At 47.6% G+C, this 21,318-nt stretch overlaps 1 protein-coding gene across 1 annotated transcript in view; it reads right to left on the bottom strand.

The window, feature by feature from the left end:
* Nucleotides 1-21,318, bottom strand: part of FRMPD3 (FERM and PDZ domain containing 3) — a 166,435-nt gene that overhangs the window by 31,109 nt on the left and 114,008 nt on the right. The window contains exons 7-10 of the mRNA XM_040322776.1: nucleotides 19,872-19,988; nucleotides 16,226-16,357; nucleotides 7,271-7,390; nucleotides 2,906-3,042 (exon numbers count right to left, since the gene is read on the bottom strand). Coding sequence (XP_040178710.1) covers nucleotides 2,906-3,042; nucleotides 7,271-7,390; nucleotides 16,226-16,357; nucleotides 19,872-19,988 — 506 coding nt within the window. The remainder of the gene's footprint in view (nucleotides 1-2,905; nucleotides 3,043-7,270; nucleotides 7,391-16,225; nucleotides 16,358-19,871; nucleotides 19,989-21,318) is intronic.

Raw genomic sequence — 21,318 nt, 5'->3', positions numbered from 1 at the left:
ATAGGGGTAGCCACTCTCCTCCAGGATGGGTGGATTTTCCTCCAACAGGGAGAAAAAGAAAAAAAAATATTCTGCTCTAAGTCTCAAGTCCCTTTAACCTTGGTCCTGTATCATCTATCTGGCATGCAACAATAAAGATTTCTGTCAAGCAAACTTCTCATTCCAGTGTGCGCCCACTTTCTTTCTGCTACACACTCCAGCAACGGTGGTGAGCCCGGGGCAAGCACCTGGAGAGACACTGCACCTCGTTGGCCAGAGCGGTGTATGCTTTGTGTTGTGGACTATGTTCTAAGTCACAGACTACTTATACGCCTCCCCAGCCACCTTCTGGGCACACCTCCTTAGGGATTGGCTGGAGCACAATAAATATTCAGTCCTTCCAGTATTCACTGGACACTACTCAGTGAGTTCTCCAGACCAGGTTCCCAGGTGAGGAATCCCTTGACGAGGTCCAAAAAAGGGGATCTTAAGAGATAGATCCCCAGCTCTGCCACAGCTGGGACCTCAATGATATGAGGATAGCTGCTGCATATGGGGGTAGCTACCCCCACCCAGACCAGTGGATTGCCTCCAACAAGGAGAAGAGGAAGAACCCTATGTTTTTAACTACTATATTTATTGACGTATAACACTCACTTTTTTACCCTGAAAATAGGGGGTAAACTGTGGCTGCGTGTTATACGCAGGGGGTTGTGGAAAGTTTTTTTCCTGAAACTTCCCTCTTAAAGTTAGGGTGCGTGTTATACGCCTGTGCGTGTTATACGCCAATAAATACGGTATTTATTCGCCTCTCCAGCCACCTTCTAAGCACGCCCAATAGAGCGCAATAAATATTCATGCTGAAATTTGTCTTGCCCAGCCCTTAATGTTCCAGAAACATCTGGAAGGCAGGGGAGAGCAATCAAACCTGCAGTCTGTGAGACCCAGAGCAGCCAAAAGCAATAAAAAAAATGAAATCTGCCTAGCTTCCTAGCAACCTAACTAGAAGTGTGCTACATACTAATAGACACGGCATGGTGACAGGGTGACAGGTTATCTTTAACCACTTTCCTGCCGCATGCCGTCACATGACGTTGTGCAGGGATATCTGAACGATGGGTGCAGCTACAGGCATCATTCAGATATCATTCTTTCCAGACGGTGATTCTGTGCGCGACAAGAACAATTATAGCGGCAGTTTCGCTGCTTGATCATTCTTATAGGCGACGGGAGGGGACTCGTCCGGAAAAAATCGTCCGGTGCCGGATGATGACCATAGAGATTTCCAGTCATCTCTATGACCGTCGGAGGCCAGAGCGCAACGTTATGACGTCACGCCCGGAGCACCAGATGTAAACAAAGCCAGGATCACAGCTAGTAAGCATGAGATCTGTGATTTTTTTTTCTCGATCTCATGCTTTACAGCCTGGAGGAGAGATGTGAGGTCTTATTGACCCGCCTCTCTCCATAAAGAGGACCTGTCATGAACCATTCCTATTACAAGGGATGTTTACATTCCTTGTAAAAGAAATAAAAGTGATCAAAAAATGTAAAAAAAGGGTAAAAAAAAAAAAAAAATAAATATTGTAAAATAAAAAACATAATAATAAAAAAAATGTAAAACGCCCCTGTCCCCGGTAGCGAACACACACGTAAGTCCTACCCACATATGTAAACGTCGTTTAAACCACACATGTGAGGTATCACAGCGTGCGTTAGAGCGCAAGCAATAATTCTAGCACTAGACCTCCCCTCTAACTGTAAACTGGTAACCTGTAAAAAAATGTAAAGCGTCACCTATGGCGATTTAGTACCAAAGTTTCTTGCCATTCCATCATGAGTGTGCGCAATTTTAAAGTGTGACATGTTGGGTATCTATTTACTCGGCGTAACATCATCTTTCACATTATACAAAAAAATTGGGCTAACTTTACTGTTTTGTTATTTTATAATTCATGAAACTTGCGAGTTACAATGACCGCTGTTTTATTCCCTAGGGTGTCTGCTAAAAAAAACATATAGGGCTAGATTCAGATAGCCCGCCGTAACCTTGTGCGGGCGTAGCGTATCTCAGATACGCTACGCCGCCGTAACTTAGTGAGGCAGGTTCTGTATTCACAAAGAACCTGCGCCCTAAGTTAAGGCGGCGTAGCGTATGTGGTCCGGCGTAAGCCCGTGGAATTCAAATTATCCATGTAGTGGGCGTGTTGTATGGTAATGAAGGCTAACCCCACGTAATTGACGTTTTTGACTAACGGCGCGTGAACGTATCCCAGTGCGCATGCTCCAAATTAACCCGCAAAAAGCCAATGCTTTTGACGTGAACGTAAATTACGCACAGCCCTATTCGCGAATGACTTACGCAAACGACGTAATCGACGGAAAATTCGACGCTGGCCCGACGTCCATACTTAACATAGGATACGCCTCATATAGCAGGGGTAACTTTACGCCGGAAAAAGCCGAACGTAAACAACGTAAAGAAAATGCGCCGGACGTACGTACGTTTCTGAATCGGCGTATCTACCTAATTTGCATATTCCTTGCGTAATTCGACGGAAGCGCCACCTAGCGGCCAGCGTAAATATGCAACTAAGATACGACGGCGTAAGAGACTTACGCCAGTCGGATCTTAGCTAAATTCCGGCGTATCTTGTTTTCTGAATACAGAAAAAAGATACGCCGGAGCATCCTAGAAGTTACGCGGCGTATCAATAGATACGCCAGCGTAACTTCTTTCTGAATCTACCCCATAATGTTTGGGGGTTCTGAGTAATTTTCTAGCAAACAAAATGATGATTTTAGGACATGTAGGAGAGGAGTGGCAGAAGTGTTGCGGGTATTTCATGCATAAGCCGGGCTACAATGCAGCAGTGGGTGAAGGTGTGAATATAGTGGAAGAACTGCATAATTATATTGTCCTTACTCGACTCCTCGTAGTGAAATCTTCTGACCTGGATGAGAGGAGCTGACACTGATGTATATATGCAGAGCACACAGGCCCAGGAGCAATTCTGGCTTCAGTTCCGATCCCAGCCTCTCTCTTATCACATCATTACGGCTCTAAGAAAACATAAAAATTAATGTATGGGGAAAAAAGACTATATTGAACTGATGTAACAGGAATAAAATATATATATATTCCATCTTTCTACTGTAATATTTCCTTATAAGGGCACAGATATATGAAAGAACCTTATCTCATGTATAACTGTACAGTAAAACCTTGGTTTGAGAGCGTTTTGCAAGACAAACAAAATGTTTTAATAAATTTTTGCCTTGATATACAAGCGATGTCTTGATATAAGAGCAGCGTCATGTCACAACTGAGTATAAAAAAGAAGAGAGGCGCCTCTAATACCGCGTACACACGACCGTTTTTAATGTCATGGAATTTTTTTTTTCCTCGACGTGATTCTTGTCAAGCCTGCCTTGCTGTAGCAAAGCGCGGTGACGTACAACAGGTACAACGGCACTATAAAGGGGAAGTTCCATTCGAATGGCACCACCCCTTGGGCTGATTATGCAAATTTCCCTTCTCATAACTTGCTTCTGAGCATGCGCGTTTTTTCCCCCCTGTCGACCATTTTACACGATGAGAAAAAACGACGACGTGAAAAACGTTGAGAAAAAATAGAGCAGGTTCTAAATTTTTAATGGCCATTTTTCTCGTCGAGAAAAATGCTCTGGAGCCCACACACGATCGTTTTTAATGACCAATTTAACCGCTTAACGACCGCCGCATGTACATATACGTCGGCAAAATGGCACGGACAGGCAGAACGACGTACCCGCACGTCGCTGCCTTTCAGCGGGTCGGGGGTCCGATCGGGACCCCCCCCCCGGTACATGCGGCGGTCGGTAAGCCTAAGGGAGCGATCCGGGTTGAGGGCGATCGCTCCCCGGAGCTGAAGAACGGGGAGAGCCGTATGTAAACACGGCTTCCCCGTGCTTCACTGTGGCGGCTGCATCGATCGAGTGATCCCTTTTATAGAGAGACACGATCGATGACGTCAGACCTACAGCCACACCCCCCTACAGTTGTAAACACACACTAGGTGAAACATAACTCCTTCAGCGCCCCCTTGTGGTTAACTCCCAAACTGCAACTGTCATTTTCACAATAAACAATTCAATTTAAATGCATTTTTTGCTGTGAAAATGCCAATGGTCCCAAAAATGTGTCAAAATTGTCTGAAGTGTCCGCCATAATGTCGCAGTCACGAAAAAAAAAAATCGCTGATCGCCGCCATTAGTAGTAAAAAAAAATATTAATAAAAATGCAATAAAACTATCCCCTATTTTGTAAACGCTATAAATTTTGCGCAAACCAATCAATAAACGCTTATTGTGATTTTTTTTACGAAAAATATGTAGAAGAATACGTATCGGCCTAAACTGAGGAAAACATTTTTTTTTTATATATTTTTGGGGGATATTTATTATAGCAAAAAGTAAAAAATATTGTTTTTTTTTCAAAATTGTCGCTCTATTTTTGTTTATAGCGCAAAAAATTAAAACCGCAGAGGTGATCAAATACCACCAAAAGAAAGCTCTATTTGTGGGAAAAAAAGGACGCCAATTTTGTTTGGGAACCACGTCGCACGACCGAGCAATTATCAGTTAAAGCGACGCAGTGCCGAATCGCAAAAACTGGCCAGGTCCTTAAGCTGCCTAAAGGTCCGGATCTTAAGTGGTTAAAATGCTTGTAAAATCCTATAATCCACTCTATTACAGTATTATATAATGTACAATGTGTGTGTTTCTCTAATATAATTGTGCCAAATACCTTCGTTATACCGCCGCTCTGCGCTTCTGTGACCTGCCGAAGCTTTCTTCCCCGCAATTATATTACAGAAACACACACATTGTACATTATATATACTACTGTAATGCCGCGTACACACACGGTCGGAATTTCCGACAACAAATATTCGATTAGGGCAGCGATGGCGAACCTTGGCACCCCAGATGTTTTGGAACTACATTTCCCATGATGCTCATGCACTCTGCAATATAGTGGAGCATCATGGGAAATGTAGTTCCAAAACATCCGGGGTGCCAAGGTTCGCCATCACAGGATTAGAGCTTGTTGTCGGAAAATCCGACCCGTGTGTAGGCTCCATCAGACATTTTCTGTCGGAATTTCCGGCAACAAATGTTTGAGAGCTGGTTCTCAATTTTTCCCCCGACAACAAAAATTCCAATCGTCTGTTTGCAATTCCGACGCACGAAAAAACCCTACGCATGCTCGGAATCATTGAACTTAATTTTTCTCGGCTCGTCGTAGTGTTGTACGTCACCGCGTTCTTGACGTTCGGAATTTCCGACAACATTTGTGTGACCGTGTGTATGCAACACAAGTTTGAGCCAACATTCCGTCGAAAAAAAAAAATCCACGGTGTTGTTGTCGGAATGTCCGATCGTGCGTACGCGGCATAATAGAGTGGATTGTAGGATTTTACAAGCATTTTAACTGCTTGCCGACCAGCCGCCACAGTTATACGGCGGCAGGTCGGCTCTGCTGGGCGAGAGCACGTAGCTATACGTCATCTTGCCGAGCAGCCAATAGGGGCGCGCCCCCCGCTCGCCCCCGACTCCGTGTGCGTGCCCGGCGGGCGCGATCGCCGCCGGGCACACGCGATCGCTCGTTGCAGAGCGGGGACCGAGAGCTGTTTGTGGAAACACACAGCTCCCGGTCCTGTCAGGGGAGAAATGCTGATCCTCTGTACATACAATGTATGAACAGCGATCAGTCATTTCCCCTAGTGAGGCCACCCCCCCTACAGATAGAACACACCCAGGGAACATATTTAACCCCTTCACTGCCAGTGGCATTTTTATAGTTATCAATGCATTTTTATAGCACTGATCGCTATAAAAATGCCAATGGTTCCAAAAATTTGTCAAAAGTGTCCGAAGTGTCCGCCATAAGGTCGCAGTACCGGAAAAAAAAAATCGCTGATCGCCGCCATTACTAGTAAAAAAATTATATTAATAAAAATGCCATAAAAATACCCCCTATTTTGTAAACACTATGGGCTGGATTCAGGTAGCTGCGCCCCTTCTTACGGCGGCGCAGCGTATCGTATTTACGCTGCGCCGCCGTAAGTTTGAGAGGCAAGTGCTGTATTCACAAAGCACTTGCCTCCTAACTTACGGCGGCGTATCGTAAATAGGGCCGGCGTAAGCGCGCGTCATTCAAATGATGTTGAGGGGGGAGTGTTTTATTTAAGTTAGGTTGACCCCGCGTATTTTACGTTTTTTACGAACAGTGCGCATGCTCGAAATTCCGACGCAAATCGTCATTGCTTTCGACGTGAACGTAAATTACGTCCAGCCCTATTCGCGAACGACTAACGCAAACGACGTAATAAATTCAAATTTCGAAGCGGGAACGACGTCCATACTTAACATTGGCTGCGCCACCTAATAGCAGGAGCAACCTTACGCGGAAAAAGCCTAACGTAAACGACGTAAATAAATTGCGCCGGCCGTACATACGTTTGTGAATCGACGTATCTAGGTAATTTGCATATTCTACGGCGAAAACAACGGAAGCGCCCAACGTAATATTGCACACAATTCTACACCGCCGCATTCAAGTTACGTCGGCGGAGGAAGCCTATTTTTTTAGCGTATCTGCCTTTGAGAATCGGCGTAACGATACGCCGGCGCAGATTTGAAATTCCGGCGGCGTATCTGGAGATACGCCGCCGTAAAAGCTTCCTGAATCTACCACTATAACTTTTGCGCAAATCAATCAATAAACAATTATTGCGATTTTTTTTAATGAAAAATATGTAGAAGAATACGTATCGGCCTAAACTGAGGAAAAAAAAAGTTTTTTTATATATTTTTGGGGGATATTTATTATAGCAAAAAGTAAAAAATATTATTTTTTTTCAAAATTGTCGCTCTATTTTTGTTTATAGCGCAAAAAATAAAAACCGCAGAGGTGATCAAATACCACCAAAAGAAAGCTCTATTTGTGGGAAAAAAAGGACGTTTGGGAGTCGCGTCGCACGACCGCGCAATTGTCAGTTAAAGCGACGCAGTGCCGAATCGCAAAAAGTGCTCTGGTCTTTGATCAGCAATATGGTCCGGGGGTTAAGTGGTTAAACTAGGGCTTATTTTCGGGTTAAGGCTTATATTGCAGCCCTCCTGGAAAAAAAACGCTAGGTCTTATTTTCGGGGTAGGTCTTATTTTCAGGGAAACACGGTATGAAGAACAACGTCATCATAACTGATTGAAACATTGTAATTTAGTGCATATGTGTTTTTATGTTACCTGAATATACAGATACTCAAACGCTGCAGGATCAGAATGCAGAATGTCGGCCGGGTCTTTAGGGAAAAAACAGATTCGAAACAAGCATTTCATACCCTGATAGTGAGTTCGATGCACGACCTAAGAGGAGGAAAAGCAGAATTAGATTTGTATGTTGTAAGAAATCTTTCATCATATACACAGAACAATACTATTATATAATATATACCCATATATCTTTATATCCCTATATATATATATAGGAACTGTGGGCAAAAAAAAATAAAAATTATACAGCAGACGATGGTCAGAGACTGCAGACATCCTACAGGAAATGGTCAGAAACTGCAGATGAATTACAGGAGATGGTCAGAGACTGCAGAGTGCATACAGCAGATAATGGTCAGAGACTTCAGACATCTTAGGCCTTGTACACACGACCGGACAGTCCGCTGAAAACGGTCCGCCGGACCGTTTTCATCGGACATGTCCGGTCGGAGATTTCTGTCTGATGGTTGTACACACCATCAGACAGGGGTGGACTGGGACAAAAATTTGGCCCTGGACTTCATCCAGACTGGCCCACATAATTTTTGCAAACAAACACAGTAAACTATACGCAATTGTCGGCGGTAAAAATAGCGGCGTTTTACCGCCGACACTATGGGCGGCTCAGTGTCTAAGGGGTCTAATACATCAGTTACTATGACCAGTGGCAGTGCATTTACCCCCATCCCCCCACCATGCTGCATATTAAAAAAAAAATCAGACACATACACTGACCCCCCCCCCTGACACAAACACTGACCCCCCCTTCTCACACATATACTGACCCCCCCCTCCTTACACATATACTGACCCCCTCCTTACACATACACTGACACCCACTTCCTTTCACAGTCCCCTCCTTTCTGGTATCCTTTACAACCATCTTCTTTCTTTGCAACAAACACAGTTCCCTTTATGTCAGTGCCCCCTCCCTTACCTTACACAGCAGGGAGAAGACAGAGGCGGCAGACGAGTCCAAGCAGAAGGCGGGAGCTGTTTAACTTTCCATGTAACAGACAGACGATTGGTTGCTAGGACCGCCCCTAGCAACAAATCACAGGCTTTTTAACTTGAAAAGTTAGACAGCTCCGCCTTCTGCTCGGATAGTCTGCTTATTGTATGGATGAAAGTGGCTGTGGGGGGGAAGGAGGGTGGGATCTGTGGTGAGAGGTGTTGGTAGTGTGGGGTGTGATTGGTGTATGCAGAGTATAATAGGGTATAATGGGGAGTGTTGGGTGTAGGGTTGCCACCTCATGCCTTTAAACCCAAACACACATGAATTACACAGGTTCTGTGGCTGATTAAGGTGGTAATTAAACTCACTTGGTGCCTTATCTGCATCAAATTAGACTCGGAACCTGTGTAATTAACATGTGTTCGGGTTTAAGGGGATGAGGTGGCAACCCTAGATGGGTGGTGTCAGGGCTCTGCAGGGAGTGGATAGCTGTGCATTAGTTGTCTGTAGTTGAGCAGGTGTAATGGATATGTGCAGGGTATGAGGAGTACACAGAGGGTATGGTGACTAGGGATGAACTCCGGTGTGTTCGCACACTCCACGTGCAGAGCCCACCAGGAAGTCGGCACCGCGCTGCGCTAATCACAGGCAGGGAGACATTTCCCGATTTCTGCAGCCGAGCATCGGGATAATGTCTCACTGCCTGTGATTAGCGCGGCGCGGTGCCGACTTCCTGGTGGGCTCTGCACGTGGAGTGTGCGAACACACCGGAGCTCATCCTTAATGGTGACATATAATGCAGTGTACATTGGCCTGAAGGGTAATAGAGAGAGGTGTGATGATGGTGACCAATGCAGGGTGTATGTGGGTGAATGCAGGATGGGTGAATGCAGGATGGGTGAATGCAGGGTGGGTGTATGTAGGGTGGGTGTATGTGGGTGAATGCAGGATGGGTGTATGTGGGTGAATGCAGGATGGGTGAATGAAGGGTGGGTGTATGCAGGTGTATGTGGATTAATGCAGGATGGGTGAATGCAGGATGGGTGAATGTGGGTGAATGCAGGATGGGTGAATGTGGGTGTACGCAGGGTGGGTGTACGTGGGTGAATGTGGTTGAATGCAGGATGGGTGAATGAAAGGTGGGTGTATGAAGGGTGGGTGTATGCAGAATGGGTGAATGCAGAATGGGTGAATGTGGGTGAATGCAGGGTGGCCGAATGTGGGTGTACGGAGGGTGGGTGTATGTGGGTGAATGGAGGATGGGTGAGTGCATGTGGCTGAAAGCAGGGTGGGTGAATGCAGGATGGGTGAATGTGGGTGTACGCAGGGTGGGTGAATGAAGGGTGGGTGTATGAGGGTGAATGCAGGATGGGTGAGTGCATGTGGCTAAAAGCAGGGTGGGTGAATGCAGGGTGGGTGTACGCAGGGTGGGTGAATGCAGGGTGGGTGTACGCAGGGTGGGTGTACGCAGGGTGGGTGTACGCAGGGTGGGTGAATGCAGGGTGGGTGTATGTGGGTGAATGCAGGGTGGGTGAATGCAGGGTGGGTGAATGCAGGGTGGGTGTACGCAGGGTGGGTGTACGCAGGGTGGGTGTATGTGGGTGAATGCAGGGTGGGTGAATGCAGGGTGGGTGAATGCAGGGTGGGTGTACGCAGGGTGGGTGAATGCAGGATGGGTGAATGTGGGTGTACGCAGGGTGGGTGAATGAAGGGTGGGTGTATGAGGGTGAATGCAGGATGGGTGAGTGCATGTGGCTAAAAGCAGGGTGGGTGAATGCAGGGTGGGTGTACGCAGGGTGGGTGAATGCAGGGTGGGTGTACGCAGGGTGGGTGTACGCAGGGTGGGTGAATGCAGGGTGGGTGTATGTGGGTGAATGCAGGGTGGGTGAATGCAGGGTGGGTGAATGCAGGGTGGGTGTACGCAGGGTGGGTGTACGCAGGGTGGGTGAATGCAGGGTGGGTGTATGTGGGTGAATGCAGGGTGGGTGAATGCAGGGTGGGTGTACGCAGGGTGGGTGAATGCAGGGTGGGTGAATGTGGGTGAATGCAGGGTGTGTGAATGCAGGGTGTGTGAATGCAGGGTGGGTGGGTGAATGCAGGGTGGGTGAATGCAGGGTGGGTGGGTGAATGCAGGGTGGGTGGGTGAATGCAGGTTGTGGTAGTAGTTAGGTTACACTTACCAGCTCCTCTGGGGTTGTTCTCTCTATCGACAGCAGCAGCACAGCATATGTCTTTCCCGCAGGTTGCCATCTTCCAGCCCCTTCAGACAGCAGCCTGTCACATGAGTCAAGCAGCCTGAGCCTTCTCCCCAAGAGCCCCGTCCCTGTGTACCATCCGAAGCCCCGCCCACCACGGGTCACATGACACTGACAGCCAATAACGGTGTGATCTCCAGCCATTGAGCGGCGTGCGCGGGACTCGGGAGCAGATCTGTACTGCACTGCAGGGTCCGCGGCCGACGGCCTATTCTAATCTATTGCAGGCACAGCCGGACATGCGCAATTCAGAGCTGGCAGTACAGCGGCCCTTTTTACAGGGAATCAGAGCGGAGGAAAGTGCCACTTTGCATCCCGGCCCAGCCCGGCCCTGATTATGACTGTCAGAGTGCACTTTGGTATCGGAGCTTGCGGCCGCAGTGAGAGTGGAGCTGTCACATCTAAGCACTGATGTCGGGGATGGGGGTGCCCCCACATATTGGCCCCGCCCATCCCCGACATCAGTTTTGACAGCTCCACTCTCACTGCGGCCGCACACCCCCGCTTGCCCACCAATCACTGGATTACACTCAGGGCGAGACTCCGGGCTTTTTGGGGACCCATTTAGGGCTCTAGCCATCCCCTCCCGACGCCCCTGAGTTGCAACTGGCCCACTGAGCCATCGGCCCACCGGGAAACTCCCGGTAGTCCCGATGGCCAGTCCAACCCTGCCATCAGACAGAAATGAGAGGCAGCGCGGTGACGTGTCCGTGCCGTCGCCGCGACGATGACGCGGCGACGTGCGCGACGCAGGAAGGTCAATGCTTCCACGCATGCGTCAAAGTCATTCGACGCATGCGAGGGATGGCGGCCGCTCGGCCATGTACGGTAGGTCTGTACAGACGACCGAACATGTCCGAGCGGACAGGATTCCAGCGGGCTGTTTCTAAACAAGTTTGGAAATATTTGCCCGCTGGAAAAAGGCCCGGCGGGCAAATGTACGCTGGAATCCTGTCCGCTCGGCTGTACAGACGACCGAACATGTCTGCTGAAACTGGTCCGCGGACCAGTTTCAGCAGACATGTTCGGTCGTCTGTACGGGGCCTTACAGGAGATGGTCAGAGACTGCAGATGTACTACATGAGATGGTCAGAGACTGCAGACGTCCTACAGGAGATGGTCAGAGACTGCAGACGTCCTACATGAGATGGTCAGAGACTGCAGAGTGCATACAGCAGATAATGGTCAGAGACTTCAGATGTCCTAAAGGAGATGGTCAGAGACTGCAGAGTGCATACAGCAGATAATGGTCAGAGACTGCAGACATCTTACAGGAGATGGTCACAGACTGCAGACATCCTACAGGAGATGGTCAAGACTGCAGATGTACTACATGAGATGGTCAGAGACTGCAGAGTGCATACAGCAGAGAATGGTCAGAGACTTCAGACATCTTACAGGAGATGTCAGAGACTGCAGACGTCAAACAGGAGATGGTCACAGACTGCAGATGTACTACATGGGATGGTCAGAGACTGCAGAGTGCATACAGCAGATAATGGTCACAGACTGCAGAGTGCATACAGGAGGTGTCTGCCAGTATTCTGATGATAATATTAAGCTCCTAGGAAACAGAATTGCAGGTCAGAGATTCATGTGGGTTTGTAATCTGCAGCCATGAAGTGCCCCCATGTGACCCCCTCCATCTGGCGGTAGGAGCTGTTCAGAAACAATAAGTCCCACGCGGTCAGCATATTGATCAAGCAGCAGACAGTGAAAGCCAAGTCAGCACACTCGGTGGGTTGCCGGTTCTTTGATGGCCGTCCAAGGTCTTTGTAAGGGACAGAAGCTATGGAGGGAAAGACTGCTGAAAGTATAGGGGTCGGCACTTTTTGTTATTTTAATCACCAAGAGGCTCCGGTGTGGGTTGTAGAATTATAAAAGGAACACAGAAACGCCATTTTTTGCTGAGAATTATTTTCCATGCACAAAAAAAAAATTGTGCTCAGTAGGCACATGTGCGGTGAGGATCAGCATTTTATTCACACTGCAGTGACTTCTAGTGCAGCGCTAGGCATCATCAAAGTGACGGGTAAGGTCTTGCAGGCATACTACAGGAGATGGTCAGAGACCGCAGACATACTACAGGAGATGGTCAGAGACCACAGACATACTACAGGAGATGGTCAGAGACTGCAGACATACTACAGGAGATGGTCAGAGACCACAGACATACTACAGGAGATGGTCAGAGACCACAGACATACTACAGGAGATGGTCAGAGACTGCAGACATACTACAGGAGATGATCAGAGACTGCAGACATACTACAGGAGATGGTCAGAGACTGCAGACATACCACAGGAGATGGTCAGAGACTGCAGACATACTACAGGAGATGGCCAGAGACTGCAGACATACTACAGGAGATGGTCAGAGACCACAGACATACTACAGGAGATGATCAGAGACTGCAGATATACTACAGGAGATAGTCAGAGACTGCAGACATACTACAGGGGATGGTCAGAGACTGAAGACATACTACAGGAGATGGTCAGAGACCGCAGACATACCCACAGGAGATGGTCAGAGACCACAGACATACTACAGGAGATGGTCAGAGACCGCAGACATACCCACAGGAGATGGTCAGAGACTGAAGACATACTACAAGAGATGGTCAGAGACGCACACATACTACAGGATATGGTCAGAGACTGAAGACATACTACAGGATATGGTCAGAGATTGCAGAATGCATATAGCAGACAATGGTCAGAGACTACAGACATCCTAAAGGAGCTTGTCATACTACTGTAGTGTAGACATCTTACAGGAGATGGTCAGAGACTGTAGCCATCATACAAGAGATGGTCAGAGACTTAAGAAATGTAAATGGTGGGTGGGCTAGACCCAAGAAAATGAGGGGTTGAATATTCACTGACTCACCAAGTTTGGTGTGGTCTATGCCAAAACAAGGAAACCATCAAAAAGATGGTCAGAAACTGCAAACATCCTACAGGAGATGGTCAGAGACGGCAGACATCGTACAGGAGATGTCAGAGACTGCAGATGTACTACAGAAATTGGTCAGAGACTGCAGAGTGCATACTGCAGACGATGGTCGGAGACTGCAGACATCCTACAGGAGATGGTCAGAGACTGCAGATGAACTACAGAAGATGATCAGAGACTGCAGATGTACTAAAGGAGATGGTCAGAGACTGCAGAGTGCATACAGAAGACAATGATCGGAGACTTCAGACATCCTACAGGAGATGTCAGAGACTGCAGACGTCTTACAGGAGATGGTCAGAGACTGCAGACTTCCTAAAGGAGATGGTCATAGACTGCAGACGTCTTACAGGAGATGGTCAGAGACTGCAGACTTCCTAAAGGAGATGGTCATAGACTGCAGACGTCTTACAGGAGATGGTCAGAGACTGCAGACTTCCTAAAGGAGATGGTCATAGACTGCAGACGTCTTACAGGAGATGGTCAGAGACTGCAGACTTCCTACAGGAGATGGTCATAGACTGCAGATGTCTTGCAGTGAAATCAATTTTAGCAGAACCACTCTGCTCATCTCTGGGCATCCAGAACAGGAAACAACAGGAAAAGGCCACCACAAGGATGCAAACAGCAATACGATCTTAGAGTCTCTACCCCTTTCTTCCTTGCTCGAGCCAAAACATTTTTTTTGAATGAAGTTCCACTTTATTAAGATAACATATAGAGCAATGCCAAATTGTGCAAACTGTACAAGCCCAAAGCCACTATTTAAACTTCAGGCCAGGTGCATAGGGGCCCCTTGATCGCGCCCAGGACAAGGGGGGGGGGGGCTGAGCACTGTGTTGGCATGGGTGCACTGGCAATTTGGCCGCACATGCTGCTCCTCTTTAAAAGGAGTAACTGCTATGTCACTCAGCTTTCTCCTCCCTCCTGCATGGGATGGAAGAGAGACGGCACTGAGACTGAGAACTCACCTCAGTCTCAGCGCGGTAGAGGAAGAAGGAGCTGATTTCATTGCAGGTGGGAACAGCATTTGTGATCTCTGAGTACAAAGGGGAAGGGGGGACTGTGATGGGGGAACCTGATGTATGGGGACACTGTGATGAGGACACCTGATGGAAGGGTACACTGTATTAGGGACACCTGATGTATGGGGACGCTAGGACAGGGACACCTGATGTATGGGGCATTGTGATGGGGACACATGATGGATGTTTGCACTGTGATGGGGACACCTGATGTATGGGGACACTGTGATTGAGACACCTGATGGATGGGGACAGTGTGATGGGGACACCTGATGGATGGGGCACTGTGATGGGGATACCTGATGGATGGGGATGCTGTGATGGGAATACCTGACATATGGAGACACTGTGATGGGGCATCTGATGTATGGAGGTGCTGGAATGGGGACACCTGATGTATGGGGGTGCTGGGATGGGGCATCTGATGTATGGGGATGCTGGGATGGAGACACCTGATAGGATAGGGACGCTGTGATGGGGGCATCTGATGTATGGGGGTGCTGGAATGGGGACACCTGATGTATGGGGGTGCTGGGATGGGGCATCTGGTGTATGGGGATGCTGGGATGGAGACACCTGATAGGATAGGGACGCTGTGATGGGGGCATCTGATGTATGGGGGTGCTGTGATAAGGACACCTGATGTAAGGCGGACACAGTGATGAGGACACCTAATGTATGGGGGTGCTGTGATGAGGACACTGGATGCATGGGGGGGTTTGATGGAAGACACCTGATGTATGGGGACACTGTGATGGGGACACTGGATGTATGGGGACGCTGTGATGGGGGCACCTGATGTATGGGTTTGCTGTGATGGAGGACACCTGATGTATGGGGGTGCTGTGATGACGATACCTGATGTATGGGGGTGCTGTCATGAGGACACCTGATGTATGGGGGTGCTGTGTTGAGGACACCTGATGTATGGGGGTGCTGTTATGACGACACCTGATGTATGGGGGTGCTGTGATGATGACACCTGATGTATGGGGGTGCTGTGATGATGACACCTGATGTATGGGGGTGCTGTGTTGAGGACACCTGATGTATGGGGGTGCTGTTATGACGACACCTGATGTATGGGGGTGCTGTGATGATGACACCTGATGTATGGGGGTGCTGTGATGATGACACCTGATGTATGGGGGTGCTGTGTTGACAGGGCAGCCATCACAAATTTTTTGGCCCCTTACACAGCTTTAGGCAGGGCCCCCCTGGAGCAGAGCAGAGGGGGACCGGCCGAGCCTGTAAGGGGCCCTGTGGACCATTGGGCCCCTTACAGGTGTAATGCAAAAAAGAAATAATAATAAAAAAAAAAAAAAAACAAGAGGGGGCCCTGGGGACCATCGGGCCCCTTACAGGTGTAATGCCTGTGCCCCCCTGATGGCGGCCCTGTGTGTTGATGACACCTGATGTATGGGGGTGCTGTGATGACGACACCTGGGGGACACTGTCATGGGAATACCTGATGTAAGGGTATTCATTCATTCAATACCTCATGCCGACTAGCAGGTACCCCACTGCATTACTCTGCCCATGTACCCTTGATGCTATTAAGATGTCAATGCCTCAGACCCATCCATTGCAATGCATAAACGTACAATACGTCCCAACGCCATTTATTTAGAACTGTGTGAAGAAGAAAGCTTTTGCACTTTGCTCTTCCTTACGGCAGCAGTCAGTTTATTTGTCTGTTCTCCATCTTTATTCCTTTTCTTTCCCGGGACTTACATGAGCCAGCGGTTGCTTGTCTTGAAGAAGTAGAAATTTCTGGCCCTGATCCGTCGCAGAATATTGCAGGACGAGGGAGAAATGATCGCGATGGCGGAGGGAGATACGGTCCTGAAGGGTAACCATGACATCCTGTATGTGAGAAATAGATTTCAAATAAATAAACGCGTACGCACAGTAAAAAATTGTTTTATGAAAGCGATAGTATTCATTTGTGACAAAACACGAAAACTAGAGGCGAAGAAGAACAGCAGCGCCAATAGGATGAATGAGGAGGCAGTTAGGTGCAAATGATTGGCCCAGATTCACAGAGAGCGGGCGCACATTACGCCGCCATAGAGCAAACACCATACGCCACGCCAACGCAGCGCGGAGAGGCAAGCATTGCATTCAGCAAGCCAGTGCTCCCAACGCTGTGCCAGCGTGGCGTGGGTTTCGAAGGCTCACGCCGGCGTAGGTTGAAGTGGGCGTGAACCCATGCAAATGAGGCGTGACCCCATGCAAATGATGGGCCGAGCGCCAGACAGGTACGTATCACGAACTGCACATGCGCCGTGGACGCATGCACAGCACCCCCCTGCGCCTGCTCATAACCACGCCGGCACAACTGCCTAAGCTACGCAGGATCACCGCGTACGCCGTGAACATAACGTACGCCCAGCCAGACACAAGTCCAACGCACAATACGCCGGCTTGTGTTCCCTGGTGCAGACCTTTGCATGTCTGTTGCCGGGTTGCACCTCATTTATGGGGAATAACTTTACGCCGGACGTACAACTTACGCGCATCTCGCGTAGCCTGCGCCGGGCACACGCACGTTCGTGAATCGGCGTATTTCCCTCATTTGCATGTTTGAATAGCTAATCAATGGCAGCAGCACCATGCGCCCAGCCCATATGTGCGCCCACCCTACGCCGGCGTGTGCAAGCTACGTCGGCGGGGTGTAGCCTGTTTTTAGGCGCATGTTGGTTTGTGGGTCTGCCGCACACATACGCTGGAGCACATTGGCACTTACGTCGGCGTAACGTGCTATACGTCGGCGTAAGTGCTTTTTGAATCTGGGCCATTATCTTTTATTATCAATTAAAAAGCCAACATGTTTCAGGGTAATTAAATCCTCCTTCTTCAGGGCCTGGATGTGCAGCAGAGTGGCTGACTTGGCGGTGAAAATTACAGCTGCTACACCAGGCGTTCATTGCATTTCTGGTAATTAAGTCTTATTAATCAGACATGTGCGATTTGTTTCGTTACAAATCAAATTTCAGACTAAATTTTCATTATTCTATTCTATTATTTTCTATTCTATTCTGTTCTATTATTTCCTGTTCTATTCTTTTCTATAAAGCAGCCTAAGTAGAAATCATCACTTTGATTCCTTACTGTATTTATTGCAATATGTTTTCATTTCAAATTCAAATTCATTTCTGAATTTGAATTCATTTTCAAATTCGAATTAATTTTCAGATTCAAATTCGGCTAATTCGTTTCAACATCATTTATTTTGGATTCGTTGAAATTCCTACTAGTGCGATTCGAAAATCCGGCATCATCCGAATCTCCAAATAACAAACAATTTCATCCAAATTTCATATTTGTAAGTAAACGAATCGCACGTGTCTATACATATTCATTCGGATGTCTGCAGCATCTGAAAAAACGTAATGACATAACGAATGATCCAAACTGATTCAAATCCGTTTTGTTTTTTTATTTTGCATTAACTTTTTTTTTTATTATAAGTGTCATGCCTTTGGCCTATAAGGAAATACAGTAATATCGTCTGGACTTGTAATTTAAATATTGTCCACAAGATGTCGCTCTTAACAAGGGATTGTTGATGGGCAGTGTTCTATGGTAATGTACATTTCCTGTTGTGTTACTGAAAACTGTCTTCACTTCCTATCACAACTCTTTCATCTCTTTTACACTGGACAGTCCACATGGAGTCAGCTAAGCCTGCACCACATGTTTCCTAAGTCTTGATCCTCTTAAGGCAGCATCGCTGGTATGATAAAGACTCTTTATCTATATGCCTAGTAGACATTTGTTTGTGTTCATTTAATTCTTATGTGTTCATTTATTTGTTTATCTCTAGTTTCACCATTATTCATACGCATCTTATATGGCCACCACCTGTTCATTGTAATAAAGATCCAAAGTTACAGACAGTCTGGTTATTTAAACAAACCTTTAAAACCCCTTTAAATGAATCCAATTTTCTGTTGAGTTCTCTGACCCATGCAGCTGGGGTCTTCTCGCCTATTAGCTTCTTCTTTCCCACCATGCATGACCCAGACTTTTAAGGCCCCTTTTACACGTGTGGACCGGATGTCCGTATTTTATCCATCCGTTTTCGTATGAAATACGGACATACATGTATCCCTATGGGATAGCGAGTGTCAGCGGATGAACATCCGCTGACACCCCATCTCATCGGTTCTGGCTATGGTCCGATTCTGCAGACGGAGAAAAATCCTATTTCTCCATCCGTCTGCGGTAGGGTGACCACGTGTCCCGGATTGCCCGGGACACGTGGACATTTTGCAGGACATTTATTCTAGGACAATACAGTGTCCCGGAATAAAACTGACACAGCCACCCCCCCCCCCCCCCCCGGGCCCCAAAAAAGGCCGCCACATCACCGCTTAACTCACTGACAGTACTTGTCTTGGCCGGGAATGCCTGGAGGAGCGCAATCCTGCCACCTGCTTGTGATTGGAGAAATCATAAATCCCGCCTTGTGTCCAATCACTGTGCTGCGATTCGTTACAGCACAAGCTGATTTTTGGAAAGGGAGGGTGTCCCTGAATGGTAGTCAGGAAATGTGGTTACACTAGTCTGCGGATCGGATCCCCTCATAGAGGAGAGCGGAGATCTGACAGGGCGGTCCCTGCACAGTGTGCGGGGACCGCCCTGTCATCTGCCGGCTCAGCGGGGATCAACGGAGCGATCCCCGCTGAGCAATCGGATGAGAAAGGTACGGATCCTCACGGGATCCGAACGTGTAAAAGGGGCCTAAGGTATTTTCAGGTACCAGATGTTAAAATTTACACAATTTTATTTGATCCTGGCACATCAGGCAGGAGATCAATACTGCCAAGGCAGAACAATTCTAACTGGAGTTGAGCTTTAATGGCCAGATTCAGAGAGAGTTACGCCAGCGTATCAGTAGATACGCCGTCGTAACTCTGAATCTACGCCGTCGTAAATTTAAGCGTATTCTGGAAACCAGATATGCTTAAATTAGGCTAAGATACGAGCGGCTTAAGTCTCCTACGCCGTCGTATCTTAGGGTGCAATTTTTCCGCTGGCCGCTAGGTGGCGCTTCCGTTGAGTTTGGCGTAGAATATGTAAATTACTAGATACGCCGATTCACGAACGTACGTGCGCCCGTCGCAGTAAAGATACGCCGTTTCCGTAAGAGGTACGCCGGCGTAAAGATAAAGCTGCCCCCTAGGTGGCCTAGTCAATGTTAAGTATGGCCGTCGTTCCCGCGTCGAAATTTAAAATTTTTACGTTGTTTGCGTAACTCGTCCGTGAATGGGGCTGGATGTAATTTACGTTCACGTCGAAACCAATACGTCCTTGCGGCGTACTGTGTGTGATTGCTAACGCATTGCATTTCGGTAGGATGGAACTATCTTGCCTTGACTGTTGTTCTCCCATCAAAAGTGAAGGATTTAATTTGTCCATTCTCCAAAAATACTTTGAGGACATTCGGGATGAGGAGAAGGGGAGGAGAGTCTTTCATCTTCAACATGTCCTAGAAATAAAACAAACAAGAAGGGTTTTCAAATGGTAAGCATAATACAGAAGCAACACTAGTATAACCTAAGAATGAATCATCTCCAATCTATTATTTCTCTTGTATGAAGTCTTTCCGTACTGTTTTGCTAACTGTAATGTATAATATGAGTTAGTATCGCAATCTCCAATGTAGTCAAAGAACTTCATGAGTGAGAAAAAATGACTCAATCCCCCTAATTTTCTGCTCTGTAGGGCTCTACATAGTGTCAGGCCCCATACACACCATAGAATCTATCCGCAGATAAATCCCATCGAATGGGTTTCAGCGGATAGATTCTATGGTGTGTACACTCCGGCGGATATTTATCCGCGGATATTTCCGAATTCCAGCAGATAGATATTTGTCGACATGCACAGAATATCTATCCGCTGGAATCGGATCCCACGGATGGATCCGCTGGTCTGTACAGACTCACCGGATCCATCCATCCAAAGGGATTCCCCGCACGCGTCGTAATGATTAGACGCATGCGTGTAATTCCTTATATGACAGCGTCGCGCACGTCGCCGCGTCATAATCACGGCGACGGCGCGACACGTCATCGCCAGAGGATTTCCGCGCGGATTTCAATGCGATGGTGAGTACACTCCATCGCATAGAAATCTGCGGAAATCTTTGAGAGGATTTATCCGTGGAAACGGTCCGCTGGACCGTATCCGCGGATAAATGCTCCCGTGTGTATGGGGCCTCAGTTAGAGAATGTGAGAGTCTGAAAGTAAGCAGCTTCTGCAATGCTTGGTCTTTAAAGAAAATAATACATGAATCAGCTCATTTGAGTAAGCTGCAACCCATGTGTTATTTATTATGATACTCAATATTGTAAGATATGACCTTAAAGGAGAAGTATGGGGAAAGCTCGTTTGGCTGTTCTTCTCCTGTGGATCACAGGAGATCAGTTCGTTCTGCACTCCTGTGACCCGTTTTCAGCAGACAGCGGGCTGAATTCCTCTGTCTGCTGATGTCACAGAGCCAGTCCAGGCTCGGGAAAGATCGCCAGGGCCGGATTAACAATGGGGCTGATGGAGCTGCAGCTCCAGGCCCCTTTCTCAAGATAGGCCCATTTCCCCCAAAAAAAAAAAAAAAAAAATTTTTTTTTTTTTTAAGAATTTTTTTTTTTTTAAGATCGAATTTGGGGGGTTGTAGCTCGATGACCAGAGGTCACAGAAACCCCACATTTGGGGGTAGGCATGGGAAGAGCTACCCCACAACTGGTTAAAATATGGAACGGCTATCATTTATGGTTCCGGAGATACGGGCCTGCTTGCACAGCCTGTCAGAAGCTACA

This window comes from Rana temporaria, chromosome 9, assembly GCF_905171775.1.
Source record: "Rana temporaria chromosome 9, aRanTem1.1, whole genome shotgun sequence".
Classification (NCBI taxonomy): domain Eukaryota; kingdom Metazoa; phylum Chordata; class Amphibia; order Anura; family Ranidae; genus Rana; species Rana temporaria.
Note: the sequence above shows the minus strand (reverse complement) of the source record. Positions and strands in the feature narration are given on the sequence as shown.